The 19,772-nt window shown below is 37.6% G+C and overlaps 1 protein-coding gene across 2 annotated transcripts in view; it reads left to right on the top strand.

Annotated features, from left to right (window-relative positions):
- The window catches only part of LOC140714176 (secretory carrier-associated membrane protein 5), a 366,120-nt gene extending 349,751 nt beyond the window's left edge, over positions 1–16,369 (top strand). For both annotated transcript variants that reach the window (XM_073025052.1, XM_073025051.1), the window contains exons 6-7: positions 1,343–1,460; positions 11,227–16,369. In XM_073025052.1, coding sequence (XP_072881153.1) covers positions 1,343–1,460; positions 11,227–11,424 — 316 coding nt within the window. In that variant the 3' untranslated portion in view covers positions 11,425–16,369. The remainder of the gene's footprint in view (positions 1–1,342; positions 1,461–11,226) is intronic.
- Positions 16,370–19,772: the final 3,403 nt, after the last annotated feature.

Raw genomic sequence — 19,772 nt, 5'->3', positions numbered from 1 at the left:
CTGTTAATCATTGCAAAAGCTCTAAAGCCTGTGTTCCATGAAGTGTATTGTATCTGTTATAATGTGCACCTGTTCATTATTAACATTCTTGAGTATTGTTTTATTTTCTCTGCAGGAAGAATTTTCCAGTTTACACTACTTTCTATATAGGAATGATAAAAAATTAATGTTTTTGATTCTGTGGGGTGGTTCTTTTTTAAAGGTTTTTATTGTATTCAACATTAAAAGCTGTAGCTTCTACTTTGATAGCAATTTCGATTTACATGTCATTGGTCTTGTTTGTATTGAGGCCAATTCTGCCTCACTCAGCTGAATGAGGGAGTGACTAACATGGCCCATACTTGCATATTCCACTGAAATGTAGTCTGTAGCTCTCAGTACAGAGGGGGAAGTAAAAACTACCATTGCTACCACAAGGATGGAATCTTTTAAGCCGTGGTTTATTTTGCACCAAATGTTTGTGGGAATATTCTGTTCTCAAAAATGTGAACCAGATTGTGAGCTTTAAGATTCCAGAGATAACCTGGATAATCTACGGCAGATTTAGTCTGGACTAATGCTTCCAACTTGAAATGCCGAAAGTGGAATTCAGAGAGTGCTCAGATGGTTTCTTAGTCTCTCCTGGATACAATCTACTATCCCATATCATTCACCATTAATACAAGAAATGTATCACCAAAGCTTGAAACCTGATACATTATAGAAGAGGTCAGTTTGGCAAGAGAACTGGTGAAATTAATCATTCAGTGGTTCTTTAGGTATATACCGTACCTAATAAAGTGGCCACTGAGTATGTTCATTGTCTTCCGCTGCTGTAGCCTATCCACTTCAAGGTTCAACATGTGTAATCAGAGATGATCTACACACCAGTGTGTGGTTATTTAATTTCCTGTCAGTTTGAACCAGTCTGGCCATTCTCCTCTCATTAACAAGGTGTTTTCACCCACAGAACAGCCAATTTACTGGATGTTTTATTTTTTTACACCATTCCCTGTAAACTATAGAGACTGTTCATATAAAAATCCCAGGAAAATCAGCATTTTTTAAAAAAATACTCAAACCATCCTGTCCGGAACCAACAATCATTCATGGTCAAAATCACTTGGACCACATTTTTTCCTACACTTGATGTTTGGTCTGAACATCAACTGAACCTCCTTGATCATGCCTGCATGCTTTTTTACATTGAGTTGCTACCATATGATTGACTGATTAGATATTTGTATTAATGAGCCAGTGTACCTAATGGCCACTGAGTGTATTTATCTTTGCTTGGGGTACTGTTATTAAAAATAATCAGTCCATTACTGAAAACTAATGTTTTGTTTTGTTTTCCTGGCAGTGGCTGGATAGCAGCTATTTCCTTCTTTGGGACAAATGTTGGCTCAGCAATTGTGATGCTGATTCCAACTATAATGTTTACAGCTGTAGCCGTGCTGTCTTTCATCGCACTGACCAAGGTAAAGCTTACTTGATTGGACAGGAATATTGGGTTCTAGCTCCTCAAAACTAATGTTTTTGAAAAAAGGAATATTTTTAATGAACTCTATTAGTAATATTGAATGGTTTCACTTTCTTATTTTCTATTTTTCTTATCATTCTTTCTTCAACCTTATTGTAGATTGTACTGAAATATATATTCTTTTTTGTAATATCGATATCTTCCATCTGACACCATATTTTACAATGGTAGACCATGTCCTTGTGTTTAAACTGGGATTCTTATATAACATGCCACTACTTGTTTGTGACACATTCACATCCAATTTGAATTGCCAAATACAATATTCTATATGATACTTCACACTAGTGTATTAGGAGGAATGAGGAGAGATGCACGTTCAGGGAGCACTTTGGGTGTATCCTAGGCAGAGAAAGGGAGTGGGGGATTAATTTTGAAGGGTACAATAGAAAACATGAAATTTGAGTTTTTGTACATTCTTTTGAACTTTTGAAATTGCATCTAGTTTGTACAATTCTAAAGATGATCAACAAATGCCTACTTCCACAATAAATGTGCCGATGAAACATTTGATTTTAGGCAATATTAATAATGTGTTCTGGTACCCAATGGCGACATGGATCTTGAGGCAGAATAGTTGGTGCAGATGAGATTAGCTTTGTCACCTACTTTGAAACATACCTGAAATCTATTGTTTCGTTTAATGATCAACACAGTCTAAGAGTGTGCTGGAGGTAGCCCACAAGTGTCACCATGCTTCCCACAGCTTACCTGCTTTGGAATGTGGGAGGAAACTGGAGCATATGGAGGAAGTCCACACAGTCACGGGGAGAATGTACAAACTCCTTACAGACAGCAGCAGGAATTGAACCACAATGGTTATGCTAACTGCCACGCTGCCATGCTCCTGTGGTCACTCTATATAGTAAGGTCAGGAGGATCTGGGGTTATTGTAGAGGAAGTTTGCAAGGATAACGATTTCTATTTTTGACTGGCTGCGGGGGGCTACAACTCCATCAGGATGGATGGTTGGGGAGGGGAGGGTATTGGATAATTGAGATTTAATGCATCTTAAATAAAGTGCTACAAGGAGTGATCTTTGAGAACCAGTGTGGACTTCATTGAAACAATCCCAAATGGAGATAATAAAAGAATGGATGAGATTTTCATTTGCTGCTTGATTGTGGTTAGAAGCTTGGATATCTTGATAGATGAGATAATATAAATAGATTTAAATTGGCATTCTTTTTTAAATATTTGTTTGAAGAAACATAGAAAATAGGTGCAGGAGTAGGCCATTCGGCCCTTCGAGCCTGCACCGCCATTCAGTATGATCATGGCTGATCATCCAACTCAGAACCCTGTACCTGCTTTCTCTCCATACCCCCTGATCCCTCTAGCCACAAGGGCCATATCTAACTTCCTCTTAAATATAGCCAATGAACCGGCCTCAACTGTTTCCTGTGGCAGCGAATTCCACAGATTCACCACTCTCTGTGTGAAGAAGTTTCTCCTCATCTCGGTCCTAAAAGGCTTCCCCATTATCCTTAAACTGTGACCCCTCGTTCTGGACTTCCCCAATATCAGAAACAATCTTCCTGCATCTAGCCTGTCAGATCCCTTTAGAATTTTGTACGTTTCAGTAAGATCCCCCCTCGATCTTCTAAATTCCAGTGAGTATAAGCCTAGTCGATCCAGTCTTTCTTCATATAAAAGTCCTGCCATCCCAGGAATCAATCTGGTGAACCTTCTCTGTACTCCCTCTATGGCAAGAATGTCTTTCCTCAGATTAGGGGATCAAAACTGCACACAATATTCTAGGTGCGGTCTCACCAAGGCCTTGTACAACTGCAGTAGAACCTCCCTGCTCCTGTACTCAAATCCTTTTGCTATGAATGCCAACATACCATTTGCCTTTTTCACCGCCTGCTATACCTGCATACCCAACTTCAATGACTGGTGTACAATGACACCCAGGCCTCGTTGCATCTCCCCTTTTCCTAATCGGCCACCGTTCAGATAATAATCTGTTTCCCTGTTCTTGCAACCAAAGTGGATAACCTCACATTTATCCACATTAATTTGCATCTGCCATGAATTTGCCCACTCACCTAACCTATCCAAGTCACCCTGCATCCTCTTGGCATCCTCCTCACAGCTAACATCGCTGCCCAGCTTCGTGTCATCCGCAAACTTGGAGATGCTGCATTTAATTCCCTCGTCTAAATCATTAATATATATTGTAGACAACTGGGGTCCCAGAACTGAGCCTTGCGGTACCCCACTAGTTACTGCCTGCCATTCTGAAAAGGTCCTGTTTACTCCCACTCTTTGCTTCCTGTCTGCCAACCAATTCTCTATCCACATCAATACCATACCCCCAATACCGTGTGCTTTAAGTTTGCACACTAATCTCCTGTGTGGGACCTTGTCAAAAGCCTTTTGAAAATCTAAATATACCACATCCACTGGCTCTCCCCTATCCACTCTACTAGTTGCATCTTCAAAAAATTCTATAAGATTCATCAGACATGATTTTCCTTTCACAAATCCATGCTGACTTTGTCCAATGATTTCACCTCTTTCCAAATGTGCTGTTATCACAATTTTGATAACCGACTCTAGCATTTTCCCCACCACCGATGTCAGACTAACCGGTCTATAATTCCCCTGTTTCTCTCTTCCCCCCCTGTTTCTCTCTCCCTCCTTTTTTAAAAAGTGGGGTTACATTAGCCAACCTCCAATCCTCAGGAACTAATCCAGAATCTAAGGAGTTTTGTAAAATTATCACTAATGCATCCACTATTTCTTGGGCTATTTCCTTAAGCACTCTGGGATGCAGACCATCTGGCCCTGGGGATTTATCTGCCTTTAATCCCTTCAATTTACCTAACACCACTTCCCTACTAACATGTATTTCCCTCATTTCCTCCATCTCACTAGACCCTCAGTCCCTTACTATTTCCGGAAGATTATTTATGTCCTCCTTAGTGAAGACAGAACCAAAGTAGTTATTCAATTGGTCTGCCATGTCTTTGTTCCCTATGATCAATTCACTTGTTTCTGACTGTAAAGGACCTACATTTGTCTTGACCAATCTTTTTCTTTTCACGTATCTATAAAAGCTTTTACAGTCAGTTTTTATGTTCCCTGCCAGCTTTCTCTCATAATCTTTTTTCCCTTTCCTAATTAAGCCCTTTGTCCTCCTCTGCTGGTCTCTGAATTTCTCCCAGTCCTCAGGTGTGCCGCTTTTTTTTTTGCTAATTTATATGTTTCTTCTTTGGACTTGATACTATCCCTAATTTCCCTTGTCTGCCACGGGTGCACTACCTTCCCTGGTTTATTCTTTTGCCAAACTGGGATGAACAATTGTTGTAGTTCATCCATGCAATCTTTAAATGCTTGCCATTGCATATCCACCGTCAACCCTTGAAGTATCATTTGCCAGTCTATCTTAGCTAATTCACGTCTCATACCTTCAAAGTTACCCTTCTTTAAGTTCAGATCCTTTGTTTCTGAATTAACTATATCAGTCTCCATCTTAATGAAGAATTCCACCATATTATGGTCACTCTTACTCAAGGGGTCTCGCACGACAAGATTGCTAACTAACCCTTCCTCATTGCTCAATACCCAATCTAGAATGGCCTGCTCGCTAGTTGGTTCCTCGACATGTTGGTTCAGAAAACCATCCCTCATACATTCCAAGAAATCCTCTTCCTCAGCACCCTTACCAATTTGGTTCACCCAATCTATATGTAGATTGAAGTCACCCATTATAACTACTGTTCCTTTATTGCACACATTTCTAATTTCCTGAGAAAGCATAGATAATTTCTTCAGGGAATTGGCTGTGGAAAATGAGTGAACATTACAATATAAATGTGCAAAGGTGAAGTAATGTAGCATGCAGAAATGTCAGTTGTCTAGAGGATATTATTTCAGCTCTTGCTTCCACAACCACATTATCAACCGCAGACCCAATTCTCCAGCCAGTAATCATTGTTGTAAAACAAAAAGTGTTTATAAAGTCAGTGATGTAAGATATCAAAGCTAATTATTTAAGTGTTTTGCTTATTTTCTCAACCGCTTAGCAGCTGTCAGATTCTCTGATCAGGAAATACATCTTTTTCTATAAACTTCCTTGCACTTACGAAGTTACATTTCAAGATTTTTAGCTGCAGACTGTTTGTGTGGAGTTGTTTTGTGTTTGCTTTGGACTGTCACGTTGATCAAATGTCTGCTTCTGAAGCATTTGCTTTGAAGCTGGACTGCAGTCTCTTAGCTGATTGAGTCAAAGGAGATCTGTGTAATCATGAAACTGGGTTCTATTAACATTGAATTTGTCATAAGGATATACTGCACAGAAATTGGCCCTTTGACCCATGGAATCTGTACTATTATTAGCCATTTACATTTATCCCGTTATTCTTCCTGAAATGCTATCAACCTCCCTCAGAATGTATCACTTGCCTACACAGTAAGAGCAGTTTACAGTGGCCAATTAAGAGTCACGATCATGAAGCATAGAAACAAGGCTTTTAGTTCACTATATCCTTAAAATAACTATTACACTGTTCTATTTACCAGTACTTTTCTGTAGCCTTCTCTGCCTGTTAATGCAGGTGTACACTGGATACTACTAAAATGTTGTAAGTACCTACCTCCACCAAACAGTCAGGTTGTATGTTTCAGAGTTCAGCCATGCTCTGGGTGAAAAGTTCTTCCCTGAGTTCCCTCTACACTACTTGCCCCTTACCCTTAACTGCCCTCCGCTTTAGACTCCTACATGATGGATTAAAATTTCTACTGTCCACCATATCTATGCTTGTAAATTTTGTATTCCTTGATCTCCCTCCAGCTTTTTCCATCTCTCCTCAAAAGTAAAACATTTCATTTTAGCAATGTCCTGGTAAATTTCTCCAGTGTGGTCACATCCTTCCTATAGTGTACCACCCAGATCTGTGCACATTTCCTAATCTTCCACCCTGCACTTGAATGGCACTGTGAAGGTGGGAAGATGTGGTGGAAAAGGCAGTGTGTCGCTAGAAGAATATGTGTACTCCACAGAAAGAACACTATAGGTTAGGAATGGACCTGGGTCACTGAAACTGAGAGACAAATGCATGTTGAAATTTCCATTGTTCCAGGTGTCTGATATATAGATCTACAAAAGGGAAATATACATCTGTAGCAATTTTAAGAAGCTTGAAATTGTCCAGAAACTAAATTTGGTTGTTCAATGAATCAGAGTTATTTATGAATGGAATAAACCAGAAACCTTTGAAGCTAGGTGTTGTAATAGTGTTATGCTAACTTCTATACTACCATGTCATACCCATTTATTTCTGGATTCTCCCTTTAATGAAGAGCTGCAGTTCAAACCCTTGACATTCAGTTTCCAATAGTTCATGTGGCTTTGGATAGCAATAGGAAGGGAAGTAAATGGGTGAGTCTAGTTTATGTCAGTCTTCCAGGACCCTAATGTTTTTTTAAATGTCTTCAGGGAAGTAACTAATTTTGATTTTTGTCACACTCTTTCAAAACACTCCCATTGTTTAATACTTCGTGGAAAACAAGAAAAAAGGTAGTTTACTTTTGTCAGGAACTTTTGCAATCCAGAGCTATTCACTGTGTATGATTAATTAGAATAATGGTTCATTGCAGAACTCCTAATGAGTGCAGCTGTCACATTTTGGTGAATTCAATTAAGATATCATTAGTTTTGTTGCCAGTGTAAACAAAAGTCATGTCCTCTAATTAATTTTCAGTTTAATGTCCACAATACTCTGTGGCTGCATCTTCTCTGTTCTTTGGCTCTTTGACATGAGAATTATAATGTCAATAATGTAAATGATTATTGTAAATAATGTAAATAATTTCTTGTATCTTGCACTAAATCTTTTAATGTAAAAAGATCATTTGAAGTTTACAGCAGAGATAAAGTTTAATGCAGCTTGGAACATCATAGTTCAGTATTAGAGTGCTTTAGTTAGATCTACACATTACCAATATCAGGCTTCTGTACATTCAAGTCTTCAACAGAAATGGCAAAATAGAAATGCAGTGCAGAAATTAAAAATAACTTGTGAATTTGGTGTTGCTGAGGCACATTGGATTTGCTGAAATGTTGTACGATTCAGTTAATAAAATATAAACCCACAATAATTGTGTTCCTCTTTCAGGTTAAGAGATGGGTGTTTAAACAAAACTATATTGGCTTTGATCCAGCCGTTCAGTATTGACTCTTTACTAAATGTCGAACAGTGCTATAAGAGCTGCATTAAACAAATTGTGACCAACCTTAAGAATCACAAGGTTTCTTTCTGTACAGTATTTGTAGTTGCAACCTGTCTGCATTCTGTGTCAAGTGCCTTGCCTAAACTTCCCAGAATGTCTCCAAATGTTTAAATCCATCTTGTCTGTTTTCTTTTGAAAAGGTATTGCACAATTCTAAATCATAGATTTGTTACAGCACTGCAGTATATTACTTCACATGGTGAACTCAGTGATTCAGTGCCATTTGTCTTACACTACTGCTCTTTCCCTGGCTCTCTGCAAATGATTTTCCCAAATGCATATACAATTCCTTTTGCAAAGTTTTCAGTTATTATTCATCCTAGATTATAACTATTCTCTAGGTAAATCTTCCAAAAAAAATCATGGTATTCCCCTTTAATCTTTTGCCCATAGTTTTAAATCTATGATTCCTAGTCTTTGAACCATCTGCTAAAGGGAAGAGCTTCCTGTCAATCCTCTCATGATTTTGTACATCTGTCATATCTCATATCAGTTATGTTTTCTCCAACTCCAAGCTTTGCCACCTTCAGCTTAAAGCTGAAATCTCTGGATCTGTTCTTGAAGCACTCTTCTGAACCTTTTATAGGCTGTTTGCATCATTACTGTAGTGTGTGATTAGATGGTTTTGGTAGCTGTGCTTAATACACATAGAACACATCAACTCTACACTGTGAGGAAGCTAAGAACTCAGTGTTATTCCAATGAGTTAATGGCATTTAAATTGACCACCAGCTGAGTGCTAGTTTAAAATTCAACTCTTATTTGGACAGTACATTACGTTTTGGTTTTATCACATTTGGGGAGAATTCTCTTTACATCACACGTTGCAGATCTAGTGTTTCGAGTCCTGCTTTAGCCTAGCACACAGTGCTAGCAGCAGCAGGTGCAGAGGAATGCTTCAAGTCCATGAACCTAATATAAAGATCCTTTCAAGTTATCCAAATGTTGTTAATTTATTACCACTCATGCATTTCTTAACAAATAGAAAATTACTTTTATTGTTTTTAGCTTCAATGTTTTTACTTATTTCAGTTAATTAATTTATTAAAAATGTATCTTTTGATTAAGATACCCCTGAACTTCAGCTACCCATTCTAGACAAATAGTTCTTTAGAAAATTATCTGAAGATTCCCTGTACTGTGCTGCAACTATGCTTGCTTATTTTGGTAGAGTATTAAAGCCAAGAGTTCTGTTGACAAATATGCTGATAGAAGAAAGAGCTTTTCATTTGGATCAGCATATCAGAGGGAAATTGAAAATTTGGCTGAGTGGTACTACAACAACCACCTCTCACTCAATGTCAACAAGACCAAGGAACTGATTATTGACTTAAGGAGGATAAACTGAGGTCCATGAGCCACTCCTCATCAGAGAATCGGATGCGGAGAGGATCAGCAACTTTAAATTCCCCAGTGTTATCATTTGAGGATCTGTCCTGGACCCAGCAAGTAAGTGCAATTATTATGAAGAAGGCATGGCATTGCCTCTACTTCCTTTGAAGTTTGCAAAGATTTTGGCATGACATCTAAAACTTTGACCAACTTCTGTAGATGTGTGGTGGAGAGTATATTGACTGTGCAGCAATACACAGCTCAAATCACATCATCAAGTTCTCTGATGACATGACCACGGTGGGTCTCAGCAAGAACGATGAGTCAGCATACAGAGTGGAGGTGCAGCGGCTAACAGACTGGTGCAGAGCCAACAACTTGTTTCTGGATGTGAACAAAACAGGAGATGTTTGTTGACTTCAGGAGAGCACGGAGTGACCACTCTCCGCTGAACATTGACTGCTCCTCTATTGAGATTGTTAAGAGCACCAAATTTCTTGGTGTTCACCTGGCGGAGAATCTCACCTGGTCCCTCAACACCGGCTCCATAGCCAAGAAAGCCCAGCAGCGTCTCTACTTTCTGCGAAGGCTGAGAAAAGTCCATCTCCCACTCCCCATCCTCACCACATTCTACAGAGGATGTATTGAGAGCATCCTGAGCAGCTGCATCACTGCCTGGTTCGGGAATTGCACCGTCTTGGATTGCAAGACCCTGCAGCGGATAGTGAGGTCAGCTGAGAACATCATCAGGGTCTCTCTTCCCACTATTACAGACATTTACACCACATGCTGCACCCGCAAAGCTAACAGTATTGCCAAGGACCCTGTGTACCCCTCACGCAAACTCTTCTCCCTCCTGCCATCTAGCAAAAGGTACCAAAGCATTTGGGCTCTCACGACCAGACTGTGCAACACTTTCTTCCCCCAAGCCATCAGACGACTCATACTCGGAGTCTCGACTGACATCTACATCATTTATTATTGTATTGTAATTTGTCCTCTACTGTGCCTATTGTCTTGTTTATTAATTATTGTACTGCCCTGCATTGTTTTGTGCACTTTATGTAGTCCTGTGCAGGTCTGTATTCTAGTGCAGTTTTTATGTTTTATGTAGTCTAGTGTAGCCTTGTGCTGTCTCACATAGTCTAGTGTCATTTTGTGTTGTTTCATGTAGCACCAGGGTCCTGGAGGAACCTTATTTCGTTTTTACTGTGTACTGTACCAGCAGTTTATGGTTGAAATGACAATAGACTTGACTGGTTGCATCACGACTTGATATGGAAACACCACTGCCCTTGAATGGAAAATCCTACAAAAAGAAAGTGGATATGGCCCATTCCATCACAGGTAAAGCCCTCCTCACAATTGAGCACATATACACAAAGTACAGTGGCAGGAAAAAAAGCATCTATCATCAAGGATTCCCACCACCTGGCCATGCTTTCTTTTTGCGGCTGCCATCAGGAAGAAGGGACTAGTGCCACAGGACTCACACCACCAGGTTCAAGTACAGTTATTACCCCTCAACCATCAGCTCTTGAACCGTGGGGATAACTTACTCACCATCACTGAACAACCTATGGACCTATCCCACAACATATGGACTCACTTTCAAGGACTCACCTTGTGTTTGCAATATTTATTGCTTGCTTATTTACTTTTTTTTTATTGTATTTGTGCAGTTTGTTGTCTTTTACACAGTGGTTATTTTTCCATCCTGTTGTGTGCAGTCCTTCAGTTTTTTTTTCTTCTTAGATTTACTGAGTATGCCCACAAGAAAACTAATCTTAAAGTTATATATGGTGACATATGTACTTTGAACTTTGAATTTCTATTCCATTCTAACCATAATTTCTGATCGTTGTTTTGGGATTGTTAGAAATTGAAGCGGAAAATGTTTATTAGTAAATTGAACATTTGTGAGAAATTTCTTTAAAAGTGTGTGTAAGTGTGGGCTGATAACACAGACAGCTGAAGCAAATAGAAAGATTTGTTAAAGGGGGAATGAAATGGACTTCATTTCACAGTCACAGGTTTTAATGATGAATTGTCTTTGTTGCAATTCCATTCAATTGCTTACCTGTCTCTCTTGTAAAGAACTAATTAAAGCTTGACATTGTTTCTGGTCCTAGGTTCACAATTATTATCGTGGCAGTGGAGGAAGTATGAGTAAAGCTCAAGAAGAATGGACTACTGGGGCATGGAAGAACCCACATGTGCAACAGGCAGCCCAGCAAGCAGCTGTTGGTGCAGTCCAAGGGTCCATGCAGAACCCACAGTACACAGGATACTCAGACACTCCCAACTATGCGTACAACAACCAGATGTAAGCTTCCTGCATTAATGCACCTTGTTGGTTTACAACGCATCTCCTGGATTCAGAATCAGGTGGAAAGTGCAACATGTTTTATTTTGTCAATATTGTTCAGAGATCAGGTGTTCAGAAAGCAGCTAATATTTGTGATGTACACTAGAATCAAGTCATGGTTACTGTAGAAAAATGTGCAAAATAGTTTTAAAAGATGTGGTTATTGATATTGAAATTGTGATATATAGGATCCTTCCAATTTAAAGAAAAATCATGCACACAAATGTAATAAGGGTAGTCCAATAAAATGATCATCAGATTATTTCTGCAGACAAGTACAGTAAAATTCCTTGCCCACATAGCACTCCCAGTATTGATTACTTCTGCCGTATTTTAGATCAATGTTGTGATTACTTCAAGGCTCGTTTGTAGAATGCAGGTTATTAGCCAAAGTATGGAGATAGTGTATTGGCACAAAATTTTTTTTAAAAACCCTCAAATGATCCATTTGTCATCATAACTTGGTAGCTGTATCAAAAGTTCCACAAGGTTCTGGTCATTCTACATATGCAACAAAATGTTGCAAGGGGATCAATTTGTCCTTGGATTTCAGAACTAAATGTGTGCAGGAGTGTCTAGGAGTGTGCAGTTATTGTCCATCTGTTCTTCAAATTCCACTGATCTTGCTGGATGTGAAGGTGCAGGGGTCAGTGGAAGTGACTGTCAAACTCCTCCACACATTTAGAGCTAGCAACTAAAAGTGAATTTCTCCCCCAAGTGCCTAACATATCCTAATTAGATACTAAGTTTTAAATTTCTGGTAGAAGCATTGTAAGTTAAGTAGAATAAATTAATTTCAAATTTTGTATCAAATGAATAACAATGCGTAAAAATCCAATGCTGCTTTATGTGATCCTACATTGTTGAGCTAATGGATCAGACAATGTAAGAGGAGAATAATTTCTTGCAATTGTTTGTGCATTTTGCAGCATTTTATTGCTTAATATTTTAAGTTAAATAGTGCTGTTCATATCCGAAAAACTTAATTTATATTGCTGCCTAACTCATCAATTGCAAAGTCATTTTTTAAAACATTAACATTGGTCTAACTTCTCAGGAACTTGGCTGGCAACTTAATTTGGTTTTGCCTTACATGTAACTGAAAGCTGGATTCGGGGATCATAATTTGAAACTACCATTTTGCTTATTGTCACTTAATTTATAACTGTACTGGTTATGTTTAGCCTGTAATCATTTTTGCTCATGTTAACTGAAGCATCTTCATATAATTTTTGTAGAATTTCCCAAAAAAACAATTGGAATAAGAGATGATGAACAGCACATTTACAGACAATATCTGTATTTATACTAATGAATATTATTTCCATTCTTATTTCGGAATTTCATACACCATTAACTCCTTTCAAATAGATCCGAAAGAGAAAGGTCATAGAAAGATATGCTATATATAGGATAAAATGATGGGGCTGGGACTAATGGTCTAGGGCTGTTGGACTAGATTATACATGTACAAGCAGTAAACATCATGGTTCTCATGTAGAGACTGAATCATAAATGTCTAATTGGGTAAAGGTACCTTTAGTAAAGTTTGATTTTATTTAATTTATTAAAAATACAATTGCACCTACCTGTATTGGAAACCAATTCATCATTAGCAAGTTCAGTGACTGAACTAAGTACAAACAGCAAGAAAATGTGGCATCCAAGACACAGGCAATGGTCAGTCAATACATCATTAAATTAAAAAGGGAGAAAATGCAAGTGCTTATTAACTGCTTCAGAGAAGTTGCTGCAAATTACAAAGGTCTCTTTTAAGTCAATAAATTGAATCAGCCTGTCGTAGCATTTGAATAACAAAATAGAAGACTGAAGATAGCTGACTTGGAATCTATTATATAAAGGATGTGCTCCCATTTTGCATTCCTACAGATTTCTAAATTAATCTTGATCAGTATTGTGAAGAGATTTTAATCTGCAAAGCTGCCATGGTGTTCAGATCAAAAGCAATCTGTACCTGGGAAGGACATAGTGAATTAATTTTGTACAGTAAATATAATCTGAGATAAGAAAAAGTTAATTTTTTTGAATTAAAGTATAGATGTACATAAGAATATTTAAACTGGTCAGTGACTATGGTGATTGTGGCTTCGTACAGTTGTATAAATTGTTGTAGGAGCATGAATTATAGTTAGCTATTCTGGTGTTCAAGATTAAATGCGTACTTTGAATTTGTTATTTCTTGTTTTTACCCATGAACTACAGGAGAAATGCATTGCGGTTCCAACTTGCTTAATAGTATTTTGGTTGTACACAAGCTCTCACCATGCATTTAAGTTGATCTCTGCTTAGTTGGGTCTTTTCCTTTCCAACTCAGAAAATTGTGGAATTGTTTATTTCAGAGCCATTAGATAATGCTGCATTTGTGATATTAGAAAATTAACTTTATTTTTACAGGGACAAGCACTTTAGAATTTTGTCTTTGTAAAAGTGGGAATCATGATCATATAATATTTTGTGGTAGAATACAACAGTTCTGTAGCACTTTCAAAGATTAACATTTCTCAGTTGTGTAGAATCATACAATGGTTAAATAAATTCCCTCTGGTTCTGGCGTATGAACTGGGAACTCCTGCATGTTACCATAACAACATATGCAGCCGCTATAGATTTCATTGTAGGATTGATTTTTGCATTGGGTACATTTCATTAAATGTAGATAATTGAAGTAATTGGTGATTGTAAAATGTTTATTGTGAAAATTAGAATGAACTTCAATGATCACACTATTCTTACTACAGCTTGATTATGACACTTTTAAAAAATTACCACCTTTTAATGTACTTCAGAACCTATATACTTTATTCCAACCTAAGCACAAAACATTGTGCTGTGGTAATTAAAAAATAAATGCACTTTTTCCTGTCATCTTTTAACCCCAGCACCCCATAGTTATATTGTTTCTTTTTGTATAATTTTAAAATGACAGGTGCTTACAAAGTACTTGGATAAAATATGCAGTCTAAAGCCATTTATCAATCACTAGGACCAATACAGTACCTTCCAGCATCTTAATATTCTGCAAGTAACAGGAATTATTGTACAACTCAATGAACTGTATAGAGAAGCTATTATTTTTCTGTATTTTCAGTAATTGTTTGCCCCTTGCATTTATAATCTGCTAGAAACTGCATATGGTTTTCTGCATTTAAAATAAAATAACCCAAATTGATGATGGAGGGATTTTGGTGCAAGCTGCTGATGAGAGCAATTTCTCAGCAGCTGAAGGATAACTGCAGTGAAGGAAATTTTCAATCAGAACTGTTTTTAAAAGGTGGTTAATTTCAGACACAGTGGGGTAAGATTTCTGATCTCTGTTTCTAGTGGGGGGGAAGAATCATCCGCATATTAAGTTCTTTCTCCCCTTTCACAGAAACTGTTTTCAGAGTTTTGCAGAATCCAAAATTTTCCTACAAACGCATCTCAATACTACTGCACTGAAAATTTAGTCAAATATTTTCTCCCATGCCATTCAAAAGTATTGCTATCTTTTGAACATTAGCCTTACTTTGGGTAAATATGTCAATTTTATTGTTTCTTTCAGAATGCATGATAGTTTACATTGGGAATTTTATAAAACATTATAGATCACAATTTTATTGAGCTTCATATACCAATAACAGCAAAATTGTGTTTCTCGATGTTTCTTCATTCCATTACCCAGTTCTATTTAAATGCATTACGTACTTGCTTTTCCTTCCTACACTCAGTACTTGTGCTTTCTCATGTGACCATCCAGTAACTCAGCAAACACTTCAATTCTTTTTAAACTCTTGGTTAATTAATATTTATAAATTAATACTTAAACTTTAAAAACTTAAAATATTGTTTTGCGTCAGGGATTCTAACACTCTATATCAATAAAATTAACTACATTGCAATCTTATAGCCTCATCTTCCAGTAGACCAGTTTGAATAACTTATTTGGATATTGTGCTATCATTTGGATGATATATATAAATGCATTATGTACTTTTCCTCCTACATCCAGTACTTGTGCTTTCCCATATGCCCATCCAGTTTATATATTTTTTTGACTCTTTTTTTGTCATGAAGCCCAGTTCTTTTTCTAAAGATGAGCATTTCATCATAAATTTCAAAGCTGTATCCCTCTCTCCTGCAGACCATAAACATGCTGGCATTTGCTGATTTATATTTGTTCAATGGAAACCTGTTCATATAATAAAAATTAAATTGGGCTGAACCCAAGAACAGTTGTGTTCAAATAAACTGTAGCTTAGTGAAACAAAAAATGTAAGCATTGCATACAATAAAAATTCTCATTGGGTTGCACTGTCTAGCATTAGTAAATAACATTGGTCATTCAGCTATACTACTTAAATCATTCAAAAGTACTTGCAAACTTGTTTATTTTAATCTTGCTTTGATAGGACTTGTACTGAAGTTTAGGAAAGTTATCTCTGACAACTTTGTCTAGACTAAAACTAGAATTAATGTCCAGTATCTTGTAAATAATTATTTGAACCACGTTGATGGAGTATTACTATGGGAATCTATAATGTGATTCCTTTGAGGTTAAATAATATATCACCTTAATAACCCTGATACTGCTGTTTTGATTAAAACACTTAACTACATTCACACTTCTAATAGTATTGTCTGACCCCTAAATTACACTTTCTGACTGCAGAGTGCAATCTGTTAACCAATTAAAAAGGGCAATTTTTCAAAGAAAAGGTTAATGTGTTTAATAGCTACTGCATTGTTGCATATGCTACTTAGAAGGTAATTGTCTGCATTGTTTTCACTTTTTATGGTAATTCTTCAAAATGGAGTATCTATATCTTTCCGGTTGAGAAATGATATCACTGTAATTCCAGTATGTCAATGTGTCAGTGTCATTGTGTAGAAATAAATGGTAAAGCTTAGCCTGGTTATCATGTTTTGTCTTGAACTATCATTTCAAATTCTTTCTTGCATCTTACCATACACATATCTGCATATCTCTCATTCGCAGCAGGGTTAATGCTGCTATTTATTGTGACTAGCCTAAGTAGGAATTACTTCCATTTTCAACTCGAAGCAAATTACTGTAGTTCCTTTACCAAATATATTGCACTGTTTTAAATGATTCCTGGCCTAAGTCTGCATATTAAAAAAAATCTTCAGGACCACACATTCAACAAGTAAGCAACTTGTCCAACAAGGCCAGAATCGATAGTCTGAGTCATATAGCAGAGAACCATTCCCTTTGCCTACCATCATGTGTCTAGAGTAACTCTTATCGCACCAGCAGCCCAGGTTCAATTCCCTCAATGTCTGTAAGGAGTTTTGTACATTCTCCCTCTAAATACAAGGATTTCCTCTGTTCCGGTTCTCTACCACATTCCCAAAAACATACGGATTAGGTTAATTTGTCACATGGGATTAATTAGATGACAAGGGCTCATTGGGGTAAAAGGGCCTGTTACTCAGCTGCATTTCTAATTTTTTTTTAAAAATCAAAAATATCTGTACTACAATTTATTAGCACTTTTCTGAGTTCTGTTCTGGCAATTCAAGTTCTGACAAAAGGTTCTCAATCTGAAAAATTAACTTTCCACAGAATCCAAATGCGTATTTTCAAATGTCAATGGTACTGAAACCTCAGCAACACTGAAGTTCTAAAATTATTGGTAAACATTTTGGAAATAAAGTCCTCCTGGTGAAGTATTCTATTGATGTCCTTACTTGCCATAAACCACAAAATGCAACATGCGTAAGTAACTTGAAGGGAAATAAATTTGTAATTTCATGATTACAAATACTTTAATAAATCTGTGGCTTCTGATGAAACTGGTCAGCAGACCTACTAACAATAATTTAATGGTTCTAAAGTATAGCAGCTCCTTAGGGTCCACTAGCTTTGCAATCTTGTCACATGATACTTAGAGTTGCCATGTGGTGAGATTTGACAACCTCAATGGCAGCATTGGTAGTTAGTGTAATGCTATTATTACACCAGTGTCCTGGGTTCAATTCCCATCGCCATCTGTAAGGAGTTTTGTACATTCTCCCTGTGACTGCATAGGTTTCCTGTCACATTCCAATGACGTACAGGTTAGTAGGTTAATTGGCCACATGAATGTAATTGGGTGGCACAGGCTTGTTGGGCCAGGAAGGTCTCCTACTGTGTTGTATCTCTAGGGGCAAAAAACAGCTTTACCTCATGTGAACCTGGAACCTCTAGGTATGACTTGAATGTAAATTTGATTTTATTCTGCATCATGGGGTGGGTTGGAATCTGCATTGGCCTGTTTGTCTAATCATGGTGATTGATTCCCAACACTACGAGTCTGCTTGGGTTTAGCTACCTAATGCTAGTATACAATGAATCAGAATCAGGTTTATTATCACCGGCATGTGATGTGAAATTAGTTAACTTAGCAGCAGTCAATGCAATACATGATCTAGCAGAGAGAGAGAAAAAAATATTGAATAAAATAAAACAATAAATAAACAAGTAAATCAATTACATATATTGAATAGATTATTTAAAAACATGAAAAAACAAATACTGTATATTTTTTAAAAAGTGAGAAGTGTCCTAAGCTTCAAAGTCCATTCAGGAATCTGATGGCAGAGGGTAAGACGCTGTGCCTGAATCACTGAATGTGTGCCTTCAGGCTTCTGTATCTCCTACCTGATGGTAACAGTGAGAAAAGGGCATACCCTGGGTGCTGGAACTCTTTGATAATGGACGCTGCCTTTCTGAGACACCGCTCCCTAAAGATGTCTTGGGTACTTTGTACACTAGTGCCCAAGATGGAGCTGACTGGATTTACAACCTTCTGCAGCTTCTTTTGGTCCTGTGCAGTAGCCCCTCCATACCAGACAGTGATGCAGCCTGTCAAAATGCTCTCCACGGTGCAACTATAGAAGTTTTTGAGTGTATTTGTTGACATGCCAAATCGCTTCAAGCTCCTAATAAAGTATAGCCACTGTCTTGCCTTCTTTATGACTGCATCAATATGTTGGGACCAGGTTAGATCCTCAGATCTTAACACCCATCAACTTGAAGCTGATCAGTCTCTCCACTTCTGATCCTGTCTCTACTTTCCAGTATGAAAGATGAATGAGCATAGTTTAAAGTAAATTTATTATCAAAGAACATGTGTCACCATATACAACCTTGAGCTTCATTTTCTCGCAGGTAATCACAGTAACTACAAGAAACAATAAAAATCAATGAAAGATCACACCCAACAGGACAAAAACCCATGTCCAAAATAACTGCAAATACAACAAGAAAGAAAAAATATCATCAATAAGCAATAAATATTGAGAACATGAGATGAGTCCTTGAAAGTGTGACTACAGGTTGTGGGAACAGTTCAATGAATGGGCAAGTAAAGTCCCATCCAGCTCAAGAGCTTGATGATTGAGGGGTAATAACTGTTCCTGAACCTGGTGGTGTGAGTTCTGAGACTCTGTGCCTTCCTTCCTGATAGCGACAGTGAGAAGAGCATGACCTGGGTGTTGGAGAGCCCTGATGATAGATGCTGCTTTCCTGCGACAAGGCTCTGTGTTGATGTGTTTAGTGGTGGGGTGGACTTTACCCGCGATGGACTGGGCCATATCTACTATGTTTTGTAGGTTTTTCTGTACCAAGCCGTGATGCAATCAGTCAATATGCTTCTCACCACTCATCTATACAAGTTTATCGAAGTTCTAGATGACATGCTGAATCTCACAAACTTCTAAGAAAGTACAGGCAAAGTGTAATGAGGTGGATTAATCAGATCCAACAATTCGAGTGTCCAGGAGAGGTGATAATAAGCATACAAGCACAGAAAAGTAACTTAATCCTAATTTATAATCATAAAATAGCACAAATAAAACACAAAATATCACATAGCAAGTCACAAAGCTTTCTGGACTGCTGAGACTGCTCTAAGTGTACAACATTCCCTCACGCTTACAGGCCTGCCATACTCCCAATTAGCACACATCACATAATGTACATCCTCTGAAACAATAATATAATTGTCACAAATCACAAGGCTATCAGTGCTTGGTCAGGTCAACAGAAGTCCAACATCCAACAAAATACAAGAACGCAGGAACTTGTAAAAACAAAAGGGGGAAGATAGAAATATTTTCTTCCTTTCTTAGTCAGTTTTCCCTCATCTACATACACACGGGATAGGTCTGTCCTCATACCATCACCCAGTATGTACTTCCTTGTCTATAGGCTACAATCTCACCCTCCAGTGGAGGGGAAGATGGGTATGTCACAAACACTTTACCCCCTTGCAGAACTGAATCAGCTCTTTATCAATGGATTTAGTT

The sequence above is a fragment of the Hemitrygon akajei genome, chromosome 21, assembly GCF_048418815.1.
Source record: "Hemitrygon akajei chromosome 21, sHemAka1.3, whole genome shotgun sequence".
Lineage (NCBI taxonomy): Eukaryota > Metazoa > Chordata > Chondrichthyes > Myliobatiformes > Dasyatidae > Hemitrygon > Hemitrygon akajei.
This window is presented reverse-complemented; position numbering and strand designations above follow the sequence as displayed.